The sequence below is a fragment of the Anoplopoma fimbria genome, chromosome 2, assembly GCF_027596085.1.
Source record: "Anoplopoma fimbria isolate UVic2021 breed Golden Eagle Sablefish chromosome 2, Afim_UVic_2022, whole genome shotgun sequence".
NCBI classification, from domain to species: Eukaryota; Metazoa; Chordata; class Actinopteri; order Perciformes; family Anoplopomatidae; genus Anoplopoma; species Anoplopoma fimbria.
Genome location: NC_072450.1, coordinates 20076481 through 20100064, shown reverse-complemented (window position 1 = coordinate 20100064; position 23584 = coordinate 20076481). Strand labels below are relative to the sequence as shown.

At 39.7% G+C, this 23584-nt stretch overlaps 1 protein-coding gene across 1 annotated transcript; it reads right to left on the bottom strand.

The window, feature by feature from the left end:
* Positions 1-2906: 2906 nt before the first annotated feature.
* Positions 2907-19905, bottom strand: alx4a (ALX homeobox 4a). Its single transcript, XM_054620043.1, is given in 4 exon segments — positions 2907-3227; positions 4013-4117; positions 4119-4141; positions 19566-19905. Coding segments are annotated over 4 exon segments (789 nt in total).
* Between the last annotated feature and the right edge of the window lie 3679 nt (positions 19906-23584).

Below are 23584 nucleotides of genomic sequence, written 5' to 3'. Positions count from 1 at the left end.
ATCTGTGCGCACTGTGCAGAGGAACAGTCTACGTTAAACCAACTGGTAGACAGACGGTCCCGTCTGTCCTGACACACAATACTGCAGTCCACAGCCTCCACATGGCTCAGTGTTAATTAAAAAGCCTTCCTGGGTTGACCGTGCGGCTGTGCCTCGAACACTGCGAATGGGGGGCTGCAGCTTTGAGCCAGTGGACATTGTGGAAGTGAGCAAAGGGAGAGGCACAGAGCAATGTGTATGTGTGTATTGGGGGGGGGAATCTTTGAAAGCAGAGCCATGACAGCTGAGGGGGAAGCATGTGTGAGGCATGTTTGTTTTGCATTTACCCCCTGAGCGCAGCTGTGTGCACTGTCCTTTTCCCAGAACACCGGAACCCAGCAGACGCCCTCGCGGCTCGCCCTCCGTCCAACCCCACAGCCAGAGCACAGGGGGCCCCATGTCCACATTTGCAAGGAGAACCTCTCCGTTTAAGTCAGAGATATGTACTCCATAGTCAGGATTATGCATTTTTCTTGGATTTGGGTCTGAGAGTAGAACTGGTTGTAATTTGAAGGACTCTCGGGTGACCTGCTCTGTGATATGATAGCCTGCACATGCACATGCCCAGTAGGATAGTGAGTGTGGTTCAGTTTAGAGAATTAGCAATGGTTGCTCAGCCTTAAGGTATAGAACTGAACAAGGTATGAGGTTTGCTTGTTCCACTTAAACCAGGCCTTGCAAACAAAGAAAGTACATGCCTCATCTACTTTTTTCTGTCAGTGGAGGAAGCAGTTGGAAGAGAAAAAGCAAGGTTCAGTTTGCAATGATATGAGGATATGGATATGATTTGGGCTAAGAGAAATGGGTCTTATCTCTGGCTGGCCCCCTCCACTTCTCTCTCCACAGAAAGACACAAACAGACAGACATACTGTTCCAAGCAATATAAATGGCAAATAACTAATGAGGTCGGGCTCAAACTCCACATGAGATCCTCCTGTTTGTACTGACATTTTGGGACACTATCTGACATAATATCTATCATTGCGTCTTCTGCGACTCTAAAAAAGTTGAACTAACTAACTTTTGAGATGCCATTAGCCATGTTGACTCCAAGTTCCCCTAAAGGACAGTGCACACAGCCCCCTGCCAGCCATTACCTATACAGGAATACTACCTGATCCCAGTTTTTCTCTATGTCATTTATTTTACGTTACAGCTATTTGATTAAAAAACATTTTATTTAGGATTATATAGGACAATATAAATTAATATAATAATTTTTTTAGAGCTGGACGTTGACACACGGCTACTTTACAAAATAAGGCCAAAGGAGTACATACTCATGCAGGATCCAGTTGTAATTGCGCTTTAGCGGTGCAAAATCACAAATTTGCAATGAATCAAATTACCCCCCAAAAAACTGACAGTTTATCTGGGAGTTTGGGGCCTTGGCTAAGTTGCCCACTGTGCTTAGTTGATAATGAGGCTCTGCTACCTCAGGCGGCTGTAACATAATTTGCAAAGAAATCCCCTTGACGCTTACTGTGGTCTCACTAGAATTGAATCTAGAATCTGGCCGATAGCTTCCTTTGTAAGGATTCAACAGAAATGATGACAGAAAATGGAGAAATAGAAAAACGCTTATGCCAGAGCTGCTTCATGACCATGTACCGGACAGCCAATCACAGCCAATTACAGCCGTCTTGAAGTCCAGAAAAGGCTGTTGAACACTGACATCCTTTCAGTGTTTAAAAGTGTCAACACACTCTGTGTAATCTCCACCAGCCTCCTCTGTTTCAAAGGTGGCTGCTGCTGGTTTCGGTGTTGTTTCTGGCAGACTGACTGACTGGTAGGCACTTCTCTCTCTCTCTCTCTCTGAAACTCCTGAGACTGGAATTGCAAAGGGGCACAGTCATGTTCACTTGCTGTCCGTCCTCCTGAAAACAGAGCTGGTTCTGTTTGGAGGCTGCTGCTCCCAGGCTCTTCAGCCCTGAGAGCAGCAGGCCCGCTGTGCCCCTCTCATACTCCCACACACCACTTCCTCCTCCATCCCTTCCTCTATCTGGCCATCAGCAGGCTGAGTCAGTGCGGCAGGTGGATCTCTCACCCTGACCACACTTAAACAAACCACATTTCATCTGTTTGACTTTTAAATTTGAGAGGGTGGAGCCACTTGTAACTTTTTCAGTAACTGAAATATTTGCATTGAATCTGAGAGGCTTAATAATGTGACAGATATAAACAGTTTTCTTTAGCACTATCACAGCAGCAGTGTGACGGAAGTTACACACTGCTGCATGCTGATAAAGATTGCCATAGAATAATATGAACATATCATATAACAACTTAATTATAATTTCAGTTGTTTTAAGGATGCTTGCTGAACTATTTGTCAAAACAAAACCAATAACAAAATGACTTCAGGCAAAAAAATAAACAATAACACTCAAAATTTAAATAATAAGGTAAGAATAAAACAGGACCTGAACAGAGAACTAAAATGACACTGAAAGCAATGTACAAACACAATTTCCTGTATTTTAGCAAATAAGTGCATGGATTTGTTTGAAATGATTTTGCTAACATGTTCCTTCACCTGAACTACACTGCAACTCCTGTCAGACAGTACAGCATCACTTCCGACCAAGCTTTCCACAAAGCTCACTCACACACTGTGGTCGCTTTCTCCCACCAGAGGGGTTGAGAAACATGGCAGTGATACGCCAAATATCTTGCAAAACCTCCTTTTGTCGCTTGGAGTAATCTTCACCCGTCCGTGTATTTGGATAATAATTTTATTGCAACATTTATGAAGGTAGTCACTGTTGCGTTTAGATTTGGATTATAGTGCCCCCTCACACCATGCTGGTTTTGTGTAGACATCTCAGGGTTCAACGAGGTCCCCGATCCAGCCGACATCAACACATCATGTGGCCCAGGATATGGCGGCACTGTGCTCCTTGGCCTTCATGCGCAAAGCGGCGATACTGGAGGACTTGCGGTCGGGGTCCATGTTCAGATCGTACGTGTTCATGCCTGTAGCCATGCCTGGAGGCCCTCCAAACAGGCTGCCCATGTGAGACTGTCCCATATGACCTCCAGGGCTCTGCATGCCCAGAAAATCAGACATCCCGCTGGCAGAGTGGGGGTGAGGTGTCATACAGGGGGTCACAGTGTCGCAGGGCACAACGCAGCCCGGCACAGGAGATGCTGCGCTGCTGCCACCGATCCAAGAGGGGTTCTGAATCTGAAACATTGGTTGAAATCAACATTGTAAGAGAGTGACAGAACTGTGGCATCAACTGTGACACAATGTACTCGCTGTTTAGTGTTAACTGCAAAAATGACTATCGCCAATTACAAAGATTTTTAGATAGATTTTTTAATGAGTCTCAGGCCACCAATTTCTATTTGAAAATAAAGATAAACTTGCTTTAAATAGGCACTCCATGCCAGTGAGCATGTACTTGCCTTTATGTTTTTGTCCTAGTCACTTATAGTTATTGTTTCATGATTAAGCAGTTGTAAGCAGAAACAGTATTAAAAAAACTTCTTTATTGGTGCATTCAAAAACACTTAGTTGCTTAAATGCATTGCATTTATTAGCAAAGTTGTTGGAGAATCCAACAGCAATTGCAAAAAATAGGGAAATAGAGAAAATGGTATGGAATAGTTTGGGTTTACAGCTTATTCACTGTCTTGCTGAGCACTGAATGACTCCAGAGAGTTGCTGTGCCTGGCGGAAATTTATTTCCATTACGTAACTTCAGAGAAAACATAAATTGCTTTTTTACAAAAAAAAATTCATGAGGTATAACTTGTTAATGTGTGAACTTTAGGGGTAATCATTGGAAGATTTTGTTACTTTTGGACAGAGCCAGTTTCTGGTCTCCAAGTAGTAATGACTTTGAGGTTGGAAGTCAGGAATCAAAGTAAAAACATAAAATTACATTTGGCTTAATAAACATTTCTGTGATTTGGAGTAAGTGGGCTAAAATTTGTTAAGCCCGTATTGAAGCACTCATTCTGTACCTGTGCGTAGTTCTCAGGACGCGTCAGAAGAGGCAGCTCGTAAGCTGTTGAGAAATGAGTTCGGACCTGCTGCATCTGACCAAAACGCTCCCTTTTCCTCCATTTGGCCCTTCGGTTCTGAAACCACACCTGCAGGAAGAAAATGTCTGAATGTCATAAAACGCCCCTCAATCTGAAGGAACTTCTTTTCTGTAGCTACAAATCTAAGGTGCCCTTTCAGATAATCTAAAGCATGAAAATAGTTAAGCATCCCACATGATATCTGCAGCACATCAAATTTAAATGTGAACGTACTGTGCACAGGTACAAATACAATTCAAAGGAAATGGAAGTAATATGGATGTGAGTCTGCGGAGCTGAGGACTAGAGAAAGTAAAAGAAAAAAAGGGTAAAACAGCCATTGTAAACAGAGTGCTGCAACCTTCACTTCACTGAGGTCCTCTCAGAACAAAATGTAAACAGATCTCGTCCCTCTCACCTTTGCTTATTTGTTGTCTGGCAAGAGCTTTTTCTCATGACCTATGTTTCCCATAATCATCTCTGACATCTAAATACAACACTGTTGTTTATTGAAAGCATTATAGTGTTTGAAATACCATCAGAGTGCGTGGAAGTGATCTAAATATTCCCTGATGGGCTCTGAACCTAACATGCTTTTCTTCAAATGTCAAAATGTAAAAGTATGTTATACAGCTCTTGACTAATTGACTGGACTGATTTATGGCAGAAAAACTTCTCCCGCCTGACTTGTCCCTGATGGGATTTTGCTGATTTTCTCTTATTTCATGTATCCAATCTTTGCGCATAACTCTAAAGAGCCAATGTGGGAAATTGAGAAGTGAGATGGGATTATAACTGGGGTTTGTTTGCATTTTCCTTTTTAATTTCCTGAGGCCGAAAGCTGCTGGCTTTGAGATGATGTCTCCTCCTAAATTAAAGAAGCACACAGAATAGAGGACGTAATCCTTCTCTCCTTGATGATTTCATACATCTTCCTCTGTCACTCAAGGTCCACAACCCCATACAAGATCACTGTGTTTCTATCTAAATAGATGTTTCTCTATGATTTTTATACATGAAATATGCATGTAAGGTATCACCAAAAGCTCTCCTCTGCTAACTTTCTGCTTTGAGTCTGTTGGCTATTATACAGGGAGAACATGTTTTTTAGTTGCACACACTGCTTTGTGACAGTAATTGGTAAAGACCATGACAGCTTAAGTAGCTGCTGGACTTTCAATGAGGCTTTATTTATGTTACAGCCCGAGAGAGAAAGAGCAGGGAAATGCCAAACTGGCCCCAGCAGGAGAGCTGTACGGTACTGAAAACACTTTGAAGTGAGAGAACGGCTCAGACGATTGATAACCCGCCTCTGCTGTCACTCATGTCAGCTTCCATACCAAAGTAAAAAGAAATCCAAGGCTGAGCCTGGCTTCGGTTTTCCAACACCCCCAAAGCACTAATAATACCATGGAAACACCTCTGACCACTGTTGTTGCTCATTAAATGTAAGTTTGTTCTATTTTGCCCAGAATCCTCAACCACATCATTTCTCATTTCCCTGGTCAAGTAAAGGTAAAGTGCAGGACGACGGGGGAGTGATACAAAATATATATATATGATGCAATTGAAATTGAAATGTCTTTGCTAATATTAGAACCAATTGTCAAGACTTGATAACAGTTTATATGTAATGCAGTTTGTCTCAATCCTTAATGAATTATGTTATATATTTAACTGTCAATCTGACTAGGGCTGAAACTAACAATTATTTTCATTACAGATTAAATTTACAATTATTCTCTCGAGTTAAAAGTTAAAAAAAGTTTTAAAAAAGTATTATTAATGTCTTCATATTGCTTGTTTTTGATGAACTAGTATTTCAAAACTCAAGAGTGATCTGTTTAGTTTGACAAATCAAAACAGAAAATCCTCATAATTAAAAATCTGAATAATATTAAAGCATATTTTCAGTTGTTTTTATTTAAAAAAGGTATTTTTCATGCTTCTTCATTCTCCTTGGTTCCAATTTTTTTAATGTATTTCTAAAGTGACATAAAACATATTTGACTCCTTTTGCATGTCTACAAGTTGGACTGACCAGTGGGAACAACCATCTCCTTCCTAATTGATTATATCAGGGATTTCCTGCCGTTTCGTCTTTTAACCGTTTTGATCTATAAACTCATATGGACACCTGTGTTTGCCCGGTGAACTCCACATGTCAGATGCCATCTCGCTTCTCGTTCTCTCGGCTAAAAAAATGTCAAATCTGAGAAATGTGATGTTGTTGAAACCCCGACCCTTGACCCCTGACCTTCCCATGTATCTGTATTGCATATGACTCTGATCTGAACTTACTTCTCCCTTTGAAAGCCTGAAAACCAAACAACTCCAGACTCTAAAGTTTTTTAACTCAGGGTCTGTTGTTGTTTGGTGTGAGACCCATCACACAATGAGGTGTATAATATCGACCCTCCTCAGAATTATATTCACATACTTTAGGAATTCTGTAAAATGTACATTTTTAAAGTAATAGTAAACTTTTCAGCAGTAAATGTTTTTTTCTTTACATTTCTTTCACTCCAGACTCTGAGCTCTTCATGAGCTGTGAGTCCTTTTGCGTGTGAATGACCAAAATAGAGTACAGAGCCCTTTATTCCGACTGACTAGGCATCTTGTGTCTTTTATCTTCTTTAACTTGAGCGTTTGAAAGGGCCACTGGGATCGCCGAGGGCTGTAAAGCTGCATCCATTCTGTGATAGTATGAGCAGCAGAGCAGAGCGGCATACCTTCAGAGCCTCGGGTTGAGTTATAACCCTGCGGCTGCGTAGACTTCCTGTGTTTCACTGCGGAGGTTTTCTGGTCACTGTTCCAGCTTGTCATGTAAAAGATTGCTTTCAATAGAGCTCTTATCTCATCTCACATATACGGTACTGGTACACAACGAAAATGTTGCCAAAATATTGTATCTTTGCATTAGTTTTAGTACGTCATATGCTAAAAAAGTAGCTAAAATAATTGCTCGAAATTCTGTTATGACGTATGAAATATCAGTCGTCAAAATGCTCAAAGCTCGTGGGAAGAGTTTCATACCTACCCCGTCCACCACAGCAGGGACACATTCTTGTCTGAACAGGATGTTAATGAAAGAAAAACACAGAAAATCCGGGGGCTTTGGTAGTCTGTGGTGCACACTTCAACACGTAAACACACAACATGCACCACACACATGAACAGAAATGGTGGCGGACTCTTTCCCTGTTCTTCCATGTTGATGTGCATAACAGCAGTCATGACCCGATTATATGCAAACCTGTAGGTCTTGGGCTCAACTAATACCTGCAGAACTGTACTCACAAATTCCGTATATCAAAACAGCAAAGGCACAAAGCAAAAGGCCACTGAGACGATCCCATCGACACACAGCAGATTCAAACGAGTCTCCTCGTATGTCGATGAAAGTCTCCTCTCCTAAAACTGCACATATGAGGCCCAGGCAGCTCCAACTTCAGCCCCCATGGGCCCCATGGCCTCTGTTGGCCCCCACTCCCCCACTCTCTCTCCCCATGACTCCCACATTACCAGATAAATCTCTGATGTTGTGTGAGTGACGTTATCTCTGCAGATGTTGAAGGATCTATGAGTTTTGTGTTGTTAAAATATCTCCGTGCTGCTGTGAGGAAGAGCTCTTTATTACTCATTTATAGGACAGGTTGCTGTAATTACCTTTTTAAATTCTGTTTAAAAATAAGATAGGTTCGTTTAGGTTTTTTGGTTTGTGTTGCTGTTTTTTTTTTTTTGCTTATTTAGCTGCATATGAGATTAACTAAAACACAGTTGTTCAGTGTCCTGCATTACCTGCACACGGGCTTCTGTCAGGTCCGTCCTCAGGGCCAGCTGCTCCCTGGCGTAAACATCAGGGTAGTGCGTCTTCTGGAAAACCTTCTCCAGCTCCTCCAGTTGGTAGCTTGTAAAGGTGGTGCGGTTGCGTCTTTTCTTGCCCTTGTTGCTTTCGCCGCCATCGCCCTTGTCCATAGGGCTTGACAAGTCCGTGCCTGGTGGCCTATCAGAGGCCGCCTTCACGCCCTGATCCTTCACAGACAGGTAGCTGGTGTCCATTCCAGGTGGGTCCGAGTCCGGTGTCAAGTCAGAGTCTGGCAGACCTGAACTGTCTTTACCTGCAGAGACAGGAAGGAGATGAAAACTGTTAGAAGAGGGTCATGTTTTTATAATTTAAGCATGATTGAAAGGATGGCGTCAGATCTTTGTGAATCTGTTACCCGCTAAGTGAAGATGAGCGTAAAAGTAAAGATGTGCATGTAATGCATTATGTTCTACTGCTATTCTTCAAGATTTAAGCTGCAACGCAGAGGGAACTGATTTAAGCCATGTGTGCGGATTCTTCAGACGAATAAGACGATAAAGATGCAGGGAAAGCTGTTTATATTGAGACTTCAAAGATCCTCAACTCCTTCTTTATGGTGCCTCATTCAAAATATTGAAACTGGCTTTTTGCATTACTGTGTATCCATGATGCTACATTTGTCACTAAAAAGCCTCTGGGAAATGCAGTTGCAGCAGAGGATTTGTGTTTTTTTCACCTTTCTAGAATCATACATTAGATATATTTTCTTACTTGGGAAAAACATTGCTAGTTTGTGTTTGTATCTACAGAAATAAACACATTTAAACAACTTTTATTGATCCTCTACTGAACTCTGATATTCAGTTGTTTGCTTCTGGCTGCATATTTATGATTTATTTGTGGGATCAGCATAAAGATTCATGGGGTCTGATGGGGTGGAACAAAGGAATTACTCGCTCTTTGTTAGGAAATTCTGTGACAGTTGTGTAATCTGGCGCGTGGTGCTATGTATGTGTGTCAATCTGTTTGTCTGCACTGGCTGCTTTCGGGATCCAGTTGTAGATCATTCTGTGATGTGCTGGAGAACAGACACCCTGGCCCATAATTTCAGACTGACAGAAAGTTGCAGCTTTTTCACTGCATGCTCTCCTCAACCACCGGCACCTCATCTCCTATACACACACATGAAACACCCCACAGACATGCACACACACACCACTCTCTCAGCCCTGCATCCATGGCTGCAAGTAATTTGCTGGGGATCAACGCAAAAATGAGAAAGCCCCATCTTTGTACTTATCTTCATTTCTCTCTCTGTCACACGCACAAACACACAGTTGCTTTCTTTACGACTGCAGCTTAAGAGTAAAACCTCAGACAGATCTATGGTCATAAATTTCCATTGCCGTGTCTCTGCCGTTGTTGTTGTTGTTTAAGCTGGCAGCTCTTTTTGCCCTGCTGCTGCCCTTCACTGAACCAGTATCCAGTACATACACATATCTTTGGATTAATACACATCGAGGAGGATGTAAAAGCTGAAAGTGTTTGATTTCAAGCTTCTTAATAAGGCTCTCTCTCTCTCTCTCTCTCTCTCTCTCTCTCTCTCTCTCTCTCTCTCTCTCTCTCTCTCTGGCTCAGTCTAGTGGCTACTCAAAGCTCTGCAGCTCCCTGCTCCTTCAATACCATCTGAGGTGAAGTTATTTTCAGGGTTGAGGACGTCGCTGCCCATCAAACCATTTGTCAGGTTAGAACCAGGAGGTGTGTGTGTTCATGTGAGCCCCGAGTGTAATTCTCAGAACTGAGTCAGGACGGGGGATCTCACACACACACCCAGTGACCCGCAACTCATAGCCATGTTAGGTAATGTGCTGCAAGGTGAGGTGAATGGATATCTTGTCATAGATTCTCTCTGACAGACACATGCAGAAAAGTGTTTATCTCAAGTGCATTATTTTCGTCTTCGTAAGTAATGAATTATAGTACCAAGATGTAGACACAAAGTTGTTTGAAAAAGTCAAAAGATCGTCAGATTTCCCCATTAGATAAGGAGGAAAACTACAGCGACCGTGGTGTCAATACAACAGATGAATCGAGTGATTCATTTTACCAAACATTTTGATATTAAGTGTATATTTAGGTGTATATTTGTTTGTATCTTTATTTTTGGGGGGGTTTATTTTATTTTATTTAACTGTTACTATGTCACCTTTGACCGTCTTTCCTATAAAGTGTGCTTGCAGACACCCAGACTTCATTTTTATCAGGTAAGTAAGCTCCAACTTTTGTTTTGCAGATTTGTTTTGTGCTCACAATGTAATGTTTTGTAAAATAATATACACATACATATAGCATTATATAAGAAGGCCATGATAAATAGAGTAAAAAAACATAAAACAATTGTTGGCAGCTTTCAGTATTGGGCAGTTTTATATGCAATGCAACAAACACATTTGGGTCGGTAGTATTAAGGTTTTGATAAGTTTTTATTCACTGCAGCTGAAGCCTCGCTGAGGGGAGCTGTGCATGCAGAAAACCCACTGTCAAATAAAGTTGTCATACTGATTTTATTTTCTCTCATTCAGTCTTGCGACATGAAATTGTTTTGCTTTACAGTCTACATTCTGTAATTTTGGGATTAAAGAACTGTGATGCGTTTCAGCCCTGCAAGGTTCAATGAGAACTGTAACTGTGGTTCCTGAGATGTTTGCCTTAAAGTTTTGGAAACGGAGCTGCGCTGAGGAGCCATGTTTTGGTGGCTCTGTTTCTGCTCGCTGGGGGCCTAAATCCAGCGACATTGCCTCGTTGTCAATGAGAAACACATCCTGTTAGGCTTGAAGAGAGCAAATGTGTTTCATCCCAGCATCAATACTCTCTAGTTATTTCATCAAATTTCCCTGACTGCCACCGACAGGCCCCACAAGGCAAGAGCTGTCAGGCTGTTGGAAGTCATGAGGCCTCTGGCTGATCAAAGGCCATTGTTTATATCGCATGTCATTTATGTTTTTTTGGCTAGAGCGGGATATTGTGACAATCTCCTGCTTGTTATCCATACGATCCGCTGTAGCTGTGAGGCTCTCCAACAGTGCACAAGGTGAACAGCAGTGGGCCCTCCTGCAGGGAACACCATATGTATGAAGAACATAGGAAAGTCTTACTGCAAACATATAATCTCTGTGGCAGGAGGCAGGAAGGAGCGACTATGAAAAACATACGCTGCATCACGACCTCCATCTCAATGTTCATGAGTAGGACAATTGGGCTTATTCTTCCACAAAAAACATGTTCACTTCTGCTTGTACTGTCCTCAGCACATATATGTCCCAACATCCAGCAAACCAACCCAAACAGAATATTTCCACTGCAGTGGATCCAACAGGCAGGATCTGTTCCAGTCACTATGTTACAGGGAAGAAAGGAGAGTTTGCAGCTCTGTGTGGTGGACACAGAGAAAGTTCTGCAGAAATGAAATACACAGAAAATGCTTCAGACTTCAAGGTGAGCAGTAAGGTGCAGTTTAGCTCCTGAATACTTCCACCTGAATACAAAACGACACAGGAGTTTGCATCTAAATTTTCAAATGTTACTCTGACACACAGCACCGTTTAGTTATAAAACATAGCGTGTCACTGATATAACCACCTAACTAAGGATTGATTTGGTATATTTATATATGTTTTTTTTATATTGTTAATTTTTTTCTAATGTGGACATCAGCGCCAGAATGATGTTCTTTCAGGTCAGACATTCAGAGTGGATAGCTATTAATTCACAGTTGAACGCGAGGGGGAAACATCAAAGTGTAATTTAACTGGCTGTAAAGCGACAGGGCACCTTCACTGCCTCTTTATTGACTGGAATGACTGGGGTCAGCTCACGGTGTTAAGAGGAAACACTATAAATTACATACCACACGGCGACGGGGAGAGATTAACAACATGTTGCTCAAACTGGAAAAAGAAATATCCGAAACAGAGGGAAAAGCAAACAGTAGAGGGAAAAGAGATGGAGAAATAGAAAAGGAAAAGAAAGTACAGTTTGTCGAACTAAATACAGAGAACAGAGGAGTGGAAACGTGCAAGGTATTTATTTGTGTGTCTGGGATTTGTTTTACTGACTTAAAATCTGAATTGGGCTTGAACATGAAGATTTGGACAGTGGATAACTCTCGAGCTTTGCTTGGCTGCAGAGACAAAGACTGGCTGAGACACTGATACTGATGATATGTGGTCTGGAACATTAAGCCAAGGCAAGAATATGATATATAAAATTTACAATTTATTTATGACTCCTTAAAGGGACTTTAACAAATGACAAGCTAACTGAAGATCAGTGGTGGGATATAACTACGTTTACTCAAGTACTGTACTTGAAAGGAAAACATATTGAAGTATTTCTACTGTTTAGTTTTAATTTTATGGTGCATACTTCTGAGGCTAGTTAAATTAGCCAGTATATATAATATAAAAAGTGCTAAAATGCTTCATTTAAACCTGCTACATTAAAATGCTGTTTACACATTAATGCATACTTCAAAATAATCCTACAAAATAATGTATAATGTTAGAACGCTGACAGGGTTGATTCAGTTACTAACTGTAAACAGTTACTGTGTTACTTTTGAAACTAAAAGCTTCTAAATATATGACTTTGACTTTTGATGGAGTATTTTTATACTGTAGCAATGCTACTTTTATTTAAATCTACAAATAATGAAATTTTGGCCACTTAGGGGCAGCGGAAACAAGTTGAGAACAAAACACTGACCTATCATCACTTTTTAAGATGATATGGTGAACCTGTTAGCAACCATCTTTATTAACTCTTCCTGTTACAGTACAGTATTACCATTAACTTTGAGTCATGTTTTTGGCAACCTGGTGAATTTGACTCCAATATTCACTCTCTTTTAGCTCTGTTGTTTGGTCTCAACCAATGCCTGAGAGAAATGTCTGGTTCTTAAAAGGCTAAATGCCAGCTAATCGCTAACTGTGTCTGTCTGACGTTTGCTGCTGAGCAGGTAGAAAGAAACATTAAAAGTGAAAGTGAACCAAATAAGAGCTGCAGATTCAGGTGATCATTTTCTTTAGATTCATCACTACGAGCGACATCTTAATGTTGATAGAATGCTGAAAAATAAATTACAATCATATTTAGAATAACGGTAGTTTGCCGTTTGCAAATCATTCCATTAGCCAACGCAAAAAAGAGTCTACGGGCCGCCTGTTGCCAAACAGAGCATGTGAAGACTCAGTGCCTTGATGGGTGCCGGTAGTTTGTTGGAGTTAGACTACATTTCTGAGCAAACGTTAGGTAATGTTGAACACTGCTGGAGATGTAGGGGGAGCTAAGGGAATTGAGACAGCGATTAAAGTCAGATCCTTTGAATTTCCATCCTAAAAAACGCCCTAAGTCCTTTAAAAAGAAACCAGTCCACTGGCTGTTATGGCGACCAAGAAAGTCGGGGAAGATCTAATTATTTAAGTTCAGTTTCAATCCATATGGCCATTGTCAATAAAAAAAAGACTCATACGTGTTCAAAGTTACACATAGAACCTTTAAGTGAAGGATCTTAAAACTACTGTCAGCACTGCTGAAGATGCAGTCAAAGTTTCTCTGACCCTCTGTTATTGAAATCCAACCTTGTCTCTTTTGGAAGTACAAATAACACGACTATGAATAGCTTGGCACTATAGTTGCTTCATGTGGTGTCAGGTGCATTCATCAAAACATTTTGGGACAATACACAAACACACACACGCAATGCGTCGGCCTTAGTCACCACTGCTGTGATTTGGAAACAGTCGATGTGACTCACTGACATATGACATCAGCATATTACGTTTTTTGTTCTTTCTTTACTACGTCCTCAGTTTTCTTTTGTGACCATGTGATAGGCAGCCATTCACTTTGAAATTCAACGCTGCCAACTGAGCAGAGCAATGAACCATCTCAGCACGCTGTGCAAAACTCGGATTGTGAAAAAAACAACCTCTATGAAGCATAAGCCTGATAAATCACGCACTCTTTGTCTTCCTCGCTTTCTCTCCCTCTGTGGTTTTTTTCTTCCTCCCAACTGCTCTCTTCCAAATGTTTCTCTCAGACGTTGGATCAAAACAGAATTTCCTTCATCTCATGCTTTTTTGTTTTCTGATCGAAGGAGAACATTCCCTCCGAGTGGGGGAAACTTGCTGGAGTACATTTTTGTGTGCACGCATATGAAATGAAAAGATACTTTGCTGGGAAACTCACTTAACAACATGCACAAACACTTTTTCCTATTCCAAGGATCCAGCTTCCAAAAAAAACCCAAGTAATCAATCCTAACAATGTGCCATTCAACAATACTGGGAGTTTTTGAATCACAAAACAAAATGATAATTGTCTATCGGCGGAAAAACAAATATTCAGTCAGCAACAAATTATTTAAATGATCATTTACACAACATGTTCACCAAACGTAACCCATGGAAATACAGTAGGTTCGTAAAGTTTGAAGTCATTGAGACTGACAAACAACTCCTAAGTATATTTTGTCGGCCTTCCAGTGCAATTACACTGCATATTAAAAACACCAAGTGCTGTCAATGTTACAAAATGAATTTTGAACAAAATAACAAAAATTGCAAAATAGCTGCCATAAAAAAGTGAATTCCTTTCTACTATATTTTTATTATTTCTAATATATTTTTAAATCTTATTTTACGTGGGCAAGTGAGTAACTATTCAACTTTTCAAAAGATATCAGAGTTTCAAATATCAATTAGCTTTAATATTAAAACTTTTTTCTCTCCTAAAAAACTGAAATTAGGCAGTATCCTTTTGCCAATTTTTGATACAACATCGTTGAAGCCACACGATTGTACACAAGAAGGCGATAACACAGTGCAGTGAAACAAGTCCCCTTACTATACCGACACACAACAGGTAAGAATAGACACTGAATCTCTGATCTGCAGTCCTCCACGGTTGGTCCTGTATAAGTGTTCACTTTACATGAAGCAGTGACGAAGAGACCAAAGGAAGAGCTGGACTGTGTGAGCCTTTTTTGCCCTGCTGCTCTCTCTCGACCATGCAAACTGAGCCTAATGTAAATTGCGCTGCCAGACTTAAAGCTAAATGGTAAAATGATCCTGAGTCCTTGTCACCTCCACTCATGTCATTGACTTGTTGACGTGTGCCACAGTTGTCTGGGCTGCATGGCTGGTTCCCATTACTCCCTGCTCGAGCCAATCCACGCAGACGGCCATAACGAGAGGCTAAAATGGTTGTGCTAGGGTGAAGATGGTGAGGGAACAAAAAGGGCAGGAGATCGAAGTACAATCACACCTGAGCGTTGGACCTAATGGAGATAAATGTACTGAAACGTTTACACTTGCACAGCAACAGCACCGGATCGTATTCTCGCTTTGCCCCAAAAATAAATTATGGTTTAAGCCGGAATAAACTGTAGCCTTTTATGTCTTCAAATGTTATTGGTGCAAAGATTTCATTACTCTAAAATCAGTGGCAATAAAAGACACGATCCCACCATAATTAGGCCTCGACTCAACATGCAACATCAAAGTAACATCCTTTGTCTTATTGGTGTAGTTAAATGTTTTTCATATAAAATAGGACCCCAAATGTTGCGATGCCCTCGACTTTGACACCAGAGGGTTTCAAACAGGGGGTTTCGAATGGATTTTCTCTGCTCTGTGTGCAGTGAAACTTGTCCTTCTCTCACGAACAGACGAGGGCAGGAAAGTCGAGCTAAAGGTCAGCACTCATAGACACTGAGGGAGGGCACGGACACATCAAAAGAAGAAGCGTGTTGTCTCTGGAGGATCACAAAGATGTGTAGGTGGCTGCTTTGAGACAATAAAGTGACTGAAAAACCCCAGAGTCCTGAATTTTCAATCAGTTTTTTAAATCGATACAGTAAAAGTTTCATGACCAGCATGACTCTTTATACACCTAAAAACAAGGTTTGAATTTAGTATACTTTTGTCGCATTTACTTTATTTAAGTATTTCCATTTTATGCAACTTAAATCTTCTATATTTTAGAGAGAAATACTGTGCTTTGTATTTGTCTGCATTTATTTGACAGCTATATTTACCAGTGACTTTACAGATTAAGATTTTACATGCAGAATATAATCAGTTTATAAAATATTTTGTGGTGTTATAGATTAAACCCATTGTTGTATGAACATTTAAATGCTCCTAATGGCAATAATATATGAATGGATACTCTGCATAAAAACTTTTACTTTTACTTTTCCTTGTAATAAAGTAATTTTACATTTTTGTATTACTGCACTTCTCCAATACTGTTTATTTAAATTTTTACTTTTTTGTTTGCTTTTCAAATGTACCTTTACTGTTGTTGTAAGACACCCCATCTTTTTAAATCTTCTCACATATTTTCTTTCAGTTTCTTTCAGTCGGAGGCTGTCGGCTCTCAGCCTGTCCATGCTCCAACAGCTACCTTGTTGATTTCAGGTAACAACAAGAATGGAAATGTGTTGAGTAGAAACAATTTAACTACGACTCTAATGTATGTAAACGTTTATTAGACAGACATGCTTTTTATCATCGTCCAACAATGTCTTAGTCACAGCTTCATGCAGCTCTATGACCAGGCATCATATCACCTTTAACTGAACGGACCAAGCCACAAATTATAACAACAAAGTTAAACATTTTCAGAAACTTGAAACTACCATGCCATTGTTTAAAAATACAGGTTTGATTAAAGAAATGACTCAGGGAGTAAAATACACCAACATTTTCCAATAAACACATCAGGAACCATTTAGCATTTTTCTCCTCTGCTAGTAACGTCAGTGTTTGTTTCTGCTTCCTTCATTTACATCCAGTTAGTGGTGTAGACATCACTAAACTGATGGGTTAACTAGAATTTGGATTCTGTGATATTCACAAGGAAAACAGCCTATCTAGTTCTTTTAAAAGTACTCTATCTTTGCATTTACATTCTTTAAAATGTCGTAGCTAGGCTATGAGATAAGACTATGAAAAAATGAATTATATAAATTGTAAGTTCTGAGGAGTTTAAGGAGATTTGACTCTGAGGGCCAAGTCACTGTGAGCAGGAGATAAAGGCAAACAGAGAGGTTTGACATCTGAGTCGCATTAATGCCAGAGCTCTCTTGTCTTTGAGCGCAGGGATGTTTTTTCCTGCCATGAATCCGGTGATTATATTTAAGTCTCCGTGTTGTAAAAAGAGGATTGCCTGGTTTGCGAGTAAACCTGACAACCTGCGCTAAGTTATACTTAACTCTAAAAGTCAAACGGGAAAAAAGATCAGGAAAGAAAAAAAATCCAAATAAGTCCAGAAATGTCTGATATCTCCAGGTTGAGCGTAAAATAACAATAACAGCAATAAAGAAATCTAAAAATCAGTAAGAATTGGAAAGATGTTTTTTGGGATATTAATTCGTTTGCCACTGTCTTTCTTCAATGTTTGGACTAAAAGAGCAGTTTACTCACAGTTGTACAACTGCGGTTTATTTACAACTCAATATAACAATTTTATTTCGTCTCCATTTACCGGATATGTCAAGGTTAATAGGTAATAAAAACTTTACAGCCATTGTAAAAGAAAACGATCTTTTGAAAAGATTGATCTCTGACATTTTGGCGATGTAAAGGCTTTTTTTGTTGGCCGTTTTCCCCAAACTGTCAAAACATCCTGAAACGACTGCACTAAACATTTCAGTGTAATACTAATGGACAAGCAGGTCCAGCAAGTAAAATAAAAACAAGGGTAATGGCTTCATGCATAAAAGCGACGAGTAAAAGATTGTGGCCTTCCATTCTTATTATTTTTATTATTATTAATATTATTATTATTATTATCATTATAATTATTATTATTATTATTATAATAATTATTATTATTATTATTATTATAATAGTTATAATTATTATTATTATTATTATTGCAAATAATATTAAATGGCTTGACAATTACTGTATATACAGTTTTTACAAATTGGGATTTCAACTTGTTTGGTAGCCTGCACTTTCATACACAGACAGACCAGTTTAGCAAAGAAATATTGCTCATCAAATGTTTTGTTTTGAGCACATTTTAAACAGAACTAATTTGATTCATCCGTTTAAAACAATACTCATCGGTGAATTATTTTCACATGTAACACAAACACATTTTGTAAACTTTACATGCGAGGAAGAGGTAGCCCTCGTGCTTTGAGAGTTTGTATTGCACATAACCTCAAGATTAAAAATCCAGAGCGTTTCTTTTCAACTGAGTGTAAAGAAAAAGATTTGACATGATTGTGTTATGCAAAACTAAATAAAAAGCTGTCAGTGTTTAATCTTTGACCTCCCAAATAAACCATAAACACGATGCTGATGCATGATCCTCTGCAGCATTTACACACAGCAGCTCTAGTCACACCGAAAAAAAACACCTTTGTTTCATGGCTTCTTTGTTGTCTTTGATTTCTGTCACTTTATTCTTTTCAAGTTGTGGGCTAAAGCTCAAGACTTACATCCAGCTTAAAATACAGAGGATTTAACAGATGCCATCAGATATAACTCTTCTATGTGTGTGTTATCCTTTATGATAAATTATTCATTTATAACGTTAAATCCTAAAACCACATTCTAGAGATGTGTTTGTGGTCGATCACGTTGTCCACGTTTTAATTTACCAAAAGCGTTTGAAGGCGGTTCTTGATTCTTAACAGTGCAGTTTTCTTTATGCGTGTTTCCGTTTAGGGGGAAATGCTTATGTGTTGTGGGGAAAATAAAAAGGAACCAATGCTGCTTCAAAGTGGCCGCCTGCCTATACAAGGGTCAAAGTTTTATTTACACCCTCATCATTCACCCATTACAGTAGAGTCCCCACGCAATTAAATCTAATTGGAGCCAATCAGTCAGAGCAATGACATGAAAATATTATCAGTTTGCAGCTCACTATTAGGGCCATCTGAAAACCTGTTAATTCAATTGTCCGACTCATCTCCAATATTAAGGATTGTAATGCAGATTATCGCATTAAAAGCGCCCTAATTTAATTTTGATGGCCAAAGAGAGAGTTTGGTGGTCATGAAGAGTGTGCCTCTTCTTAACCGTGTTACGCACTTCACTGTCCCGGGCCGAGCCATGTCCCGCCAGCTGCAGCTGGAGAGAGGGACGTTTTGCGTTTTACGCACAAGAGAGATTTCCCATCTCACAGGAGAGAGGAAGAAGAAAAACAAAACAAAGGATTTTTTTTGCACAAAAACCCATTAATATTGTTTTGTACGCGTGAATCAGAAGAGAAAAAGTGTCGGTGCAGGCTTTGGCACAATAATGACCAGTTTATGCTCCATTAACTGCGATTGAAACTTCCAAACCACTGTGTCCCATACTATCTGTGCGGTGTTTTTTTTTGGGAACAACTGGAGCAATGATCGATTATCTGCACAGGTCTAGATAATTAAACTGCTCGGAGAAAACAAGTCAATGAATGTCATGTTGCACAGCTGTTATCAAACATTTCTGCTGCGTATTTCGTGACAATTTCGCTCCTTTCAGATTGAAAGCTTGAAAAGCTTGAAAGCATCACAAATACAATTCTGGACTCGTGTTTTGTGTTGGGAAGCCTCACCTGGCCACGTGGACTCCTATAACTCAGTAATCGTAAAGATTCATATTTTGTTTCTCCACTCACCATAGCAGGAGATGAGCGCTCCGGTGTGCCCGCTGTCCTGGTGCAGTTTGCTCTCCTCGGGGGGTGTTTTGCAAGAAGACCTTTGCATGAAGAGGTGGTATTTGCTGAAAGTGCCTTGCCCAGCTGTGGCGGCATCCAATGACTGGCACTCCTGCTGGAAGGGGCTCCGGGACTTCTCTCCGTAAGCCTGACCTTTGTTGGGCAGGAAGGCAGTGGGGCTGTATTTGGTGTCAGCGGTTGGAAATGTCCTAAAGTGGTCCGTCTGGTGATCCGCAGAGGGGCTATAATATGAATCCATGGATGTCATGTCGCTGTATGAAACGCAGGTCTCGGCGTTCATGCCTAAAAAACAGGGAAGGGGAGAAAAAGACCCAAACTTTTTTTCCTTCTCTCTCTCTCTCTCTTTCTCTCTCTGTTTCTTTCTCTCTCTCTCTCTTGGAGAGGGAAGTGCAGACACCCCCCACCTCTCCCTCTACCTCATAGAGACAGATGAACCTACACACACACACACACACACAGAGACTGCAGCTGGGTTTGGTTATGAAACGATTCAGATCTTTTCCAGGAACCACTGTCGTTGACCAAACACTCCAAACTCCCCCTCAGGTTTGAGCAGAGTTACACAAACCCGTCTTTCCTCAGAGGATGGGACCCAGATAGATCTCCTGGCCTCAAGACCTCTCCCAAGTGCTGATGACATGACCGAGTTAGGTCGCTTATTAGCTGGAGAAAAAAAAAAAAAAAAAAAAAAAAAAAGGTTGCAAAATAGGGGAGGGGGCTTAACACATGACATTAATGCAATTTGGATATGAATATAGGCTGTGAGTGATGGCACTGGGGCGGAGAAGGCACAATTTTACGCTTCATTCGCGATGGTTCATCAAGGGCAAAGCATCCATATTGAGCCGATTGTGTTCCAGCCAAATATGTGGCTTCTGAATATAACTGATTTAGTTTTTTGAAAAATTTATAATAACTTTTTAATGCTTCATTTATCACTTTGAGAGAATTATAGAGTCACTTACTTCCTGATTAATTATTTCAGCCATAAAACCTCACAACTTAAAAAAGTTAAACTTGAAGAACCAATGAATGTGATTCAATTTCTATTCTTTTCGGATTTTCGGATATAAGGTAGCCTGTTATATATCAAATGATATATAAAGAAATACACAAGATTAGCCTTTGTGTGTTGGCGTCCAGGTATATTATATTCCACAGATAATCTTAATTTGAATTATTTGAGACTGCGATTATCAATTTTGTATATTTTATTGTCTTTGAGGAATACAGTCTGATGCACTTACTGCAAGTAATTCAGGATCCACATTTCGAAAGTGCTAAAGCCACATATAGACCCATCTATAAAATGAGATGATGGTTATTATTTTTACAGCGAGCCGTCTGTTATCTTTATTGTCTAGTGAGGTATTTATTATTAAATATCCTGTTTTCATACGTGCAGTCACTGGGAAAAAAAGGCCATCCGATCTATGTCAGCGCTGCACGGTGGTGTGGTGGTGAGCAAGAGGGGCCTTCACCCACTGACAGCTGAGATCGGTCGTTTAGAGTCTGAAAATCGTGCACAATGTTGAAAAGTTAAGCATCCTGTAACGGAGCATCAAGGTCATGCCTTCGTGGACATCATAACAGGCTTCTTTATAACTGGAAAGCCGTTGACAATAACAATGGCAGTGATTGCTACTGCAATAACTGGACATTTGCATAAATACATGACATCATAGGGTGATTAGTTCTTTACTTTCTTTTGCTTTGTGCTTTTGACTACACAATATTGGAATATTTTTTTTTTTTTACAATTTTCAAGTGTACAAAGATCACACTTTTGTGTGTACTTTCCTCTTTAAAAATATAACTTTCTACATGATCCGCAAGTCCTTTACATGCCTTTAAAGTAATACAATATATTTTCTATACAGCACAATTTAATTAAAATCAATTTTTTTTTCCCCCATTTTTTTGTCATGTCAGTAAATAAAAAAATGCATACAGTACACACAGTAAAGACACCATAAAACCACTAATGAAGCACACAAAATATTGCAAACCATATCATTTTCAAGTGATTTATTTCCCAATATTGCAGTTTTCCTTAAGGCCAAATTTTGTATATTGCTATTAGAGATGCTTGTGTTAGCTGCTATGGGAGCTGGGGTTTCATGAAATTTACAGGTTTTGTTTCAAAAGCTAAAATAGTGGTACCAATGCAAAAATGATGTACCAAAGTGTGGTGCAGAGTTTCTGCTTAAAAATGTACTAAATTAACAGGCTGCCTACTGTATATTCAAAACCCTCTTAATTAAATGTTTAAACAATTATAATAATGCGCACAAATAAATCTATCTTTTGAACTGTGCATTGAGATCTAATAAACAATATATTTAAATGTAACCTAAAGTAACTTTAAATGCATTTTCAGAAAAACCTTCATTTTCATTAACTTAAAAAAAATTGTTTTGGACATCTTTAAGGATACGCATAACTCAGTTTGGTCCATTTTCTGCTGCAGGTGTGACCTTCTTATAATAACTTTATTTAGATGATCTTCACTCCCTTATCGTCTGGTCAGTTAATGTCTGCAGCTCGAGACTATACAGTGTGCACAAACTGCTTCAAACACACAAACATATCATACAGTCATGCACACATGGTAGACACATGCACACATATAAGCGCATGTGTGAGGGGAATTAAGAAATAAATCTGCTCCATCAAATGATTGGATTACAAATGAAGTCCGTCACGTTGAAAGGTGTCCATATTTGTAGATTGAGCAATTTGCTCTTAAAACCTGGCTCACACTCAGCTGCAAACTGCCTGTCTCAAGAGGTAAAGATATGACTTTACAACACTTTAAGTTTCATCTAATACAGTCAAACAAATATCAAATTACGTTGAACTCTTTCCGTATGTCAGCAGCATGATTCATGGCAGTGAACCAGACATAATGATTACTTAGCCGAACGTTCAACCTGCTGAAACAGGATACTTCTGTCTGTGCTATTCTTAGCAGCAAGCTGATGTTAGGTAATGATATTATAATGTAATAATGTTGACAAAGATTCAGTGGGATGGGTACTCTTGTGATTTCTACAATGTAAATCAAAAGTGCTTCATGTTTGCATCATTTTTCTGGTGTGCTTGATGTTCAGCACAGACTTTTAGTTCATGACCATGGCTGAAAGGTCTTTAATTGATAATTTAAGTTGTATTCAGCTTGAAGCACATGGACACCATCGTTACTCTGAAATATGCCTGAATCTTGTCTAATCAGTTTTTATCTCTAGCTGCAGGGAGTATGCGACTGCTGTGAATAAAGATGGAATATAGTGCGTTTAATTTCAGTTGACATAGAGTTAGAGTTTGGGTCATGCTTTGGCCACAATCATGATCTGATCCTCTTTTATTTCACAGGGAAACATGTCCCAAGTTTGACTAAATGTAATGTTTTATTATGCTTTACTATAAGAACCACGCTGGGACTCTACAGCTCGGCAGGATGAGAGTGAGAGCGTGAGGGACTGTGTTCCTCACTATTGAAAATAATTTACTTCTTTTCTGGCATAGTGAGTGAAAGCTTCTCCTTGATAGTAGGCCCTCCTGCAGGGAAAAGGAGAGCATTAAAACACACATACACACACACACACACACACACACACACACACACACACACACACACACACACACACACACACACACACACACACACACACACACACACACACACACACACACACACACACACACACACACACACACACACACAAAGCACATGCATCATATTTTACTTCCAGAAATACAAGTTGCTTTTGTCTTTATAAAGTAGAATATTTTGCCAAATGCTGTGGAAAGAGGCCACCATTGATGACAGAAGTTTCATATTTAAATTGACAGATTGTAGTGATCAAGAGTCAAATACAATCAGACATTTGATTTGACTTTGGGTATTTATTCTCCTGTGGACTGGTCTGAATTGGCTGGTTTCTAAGGATCACATG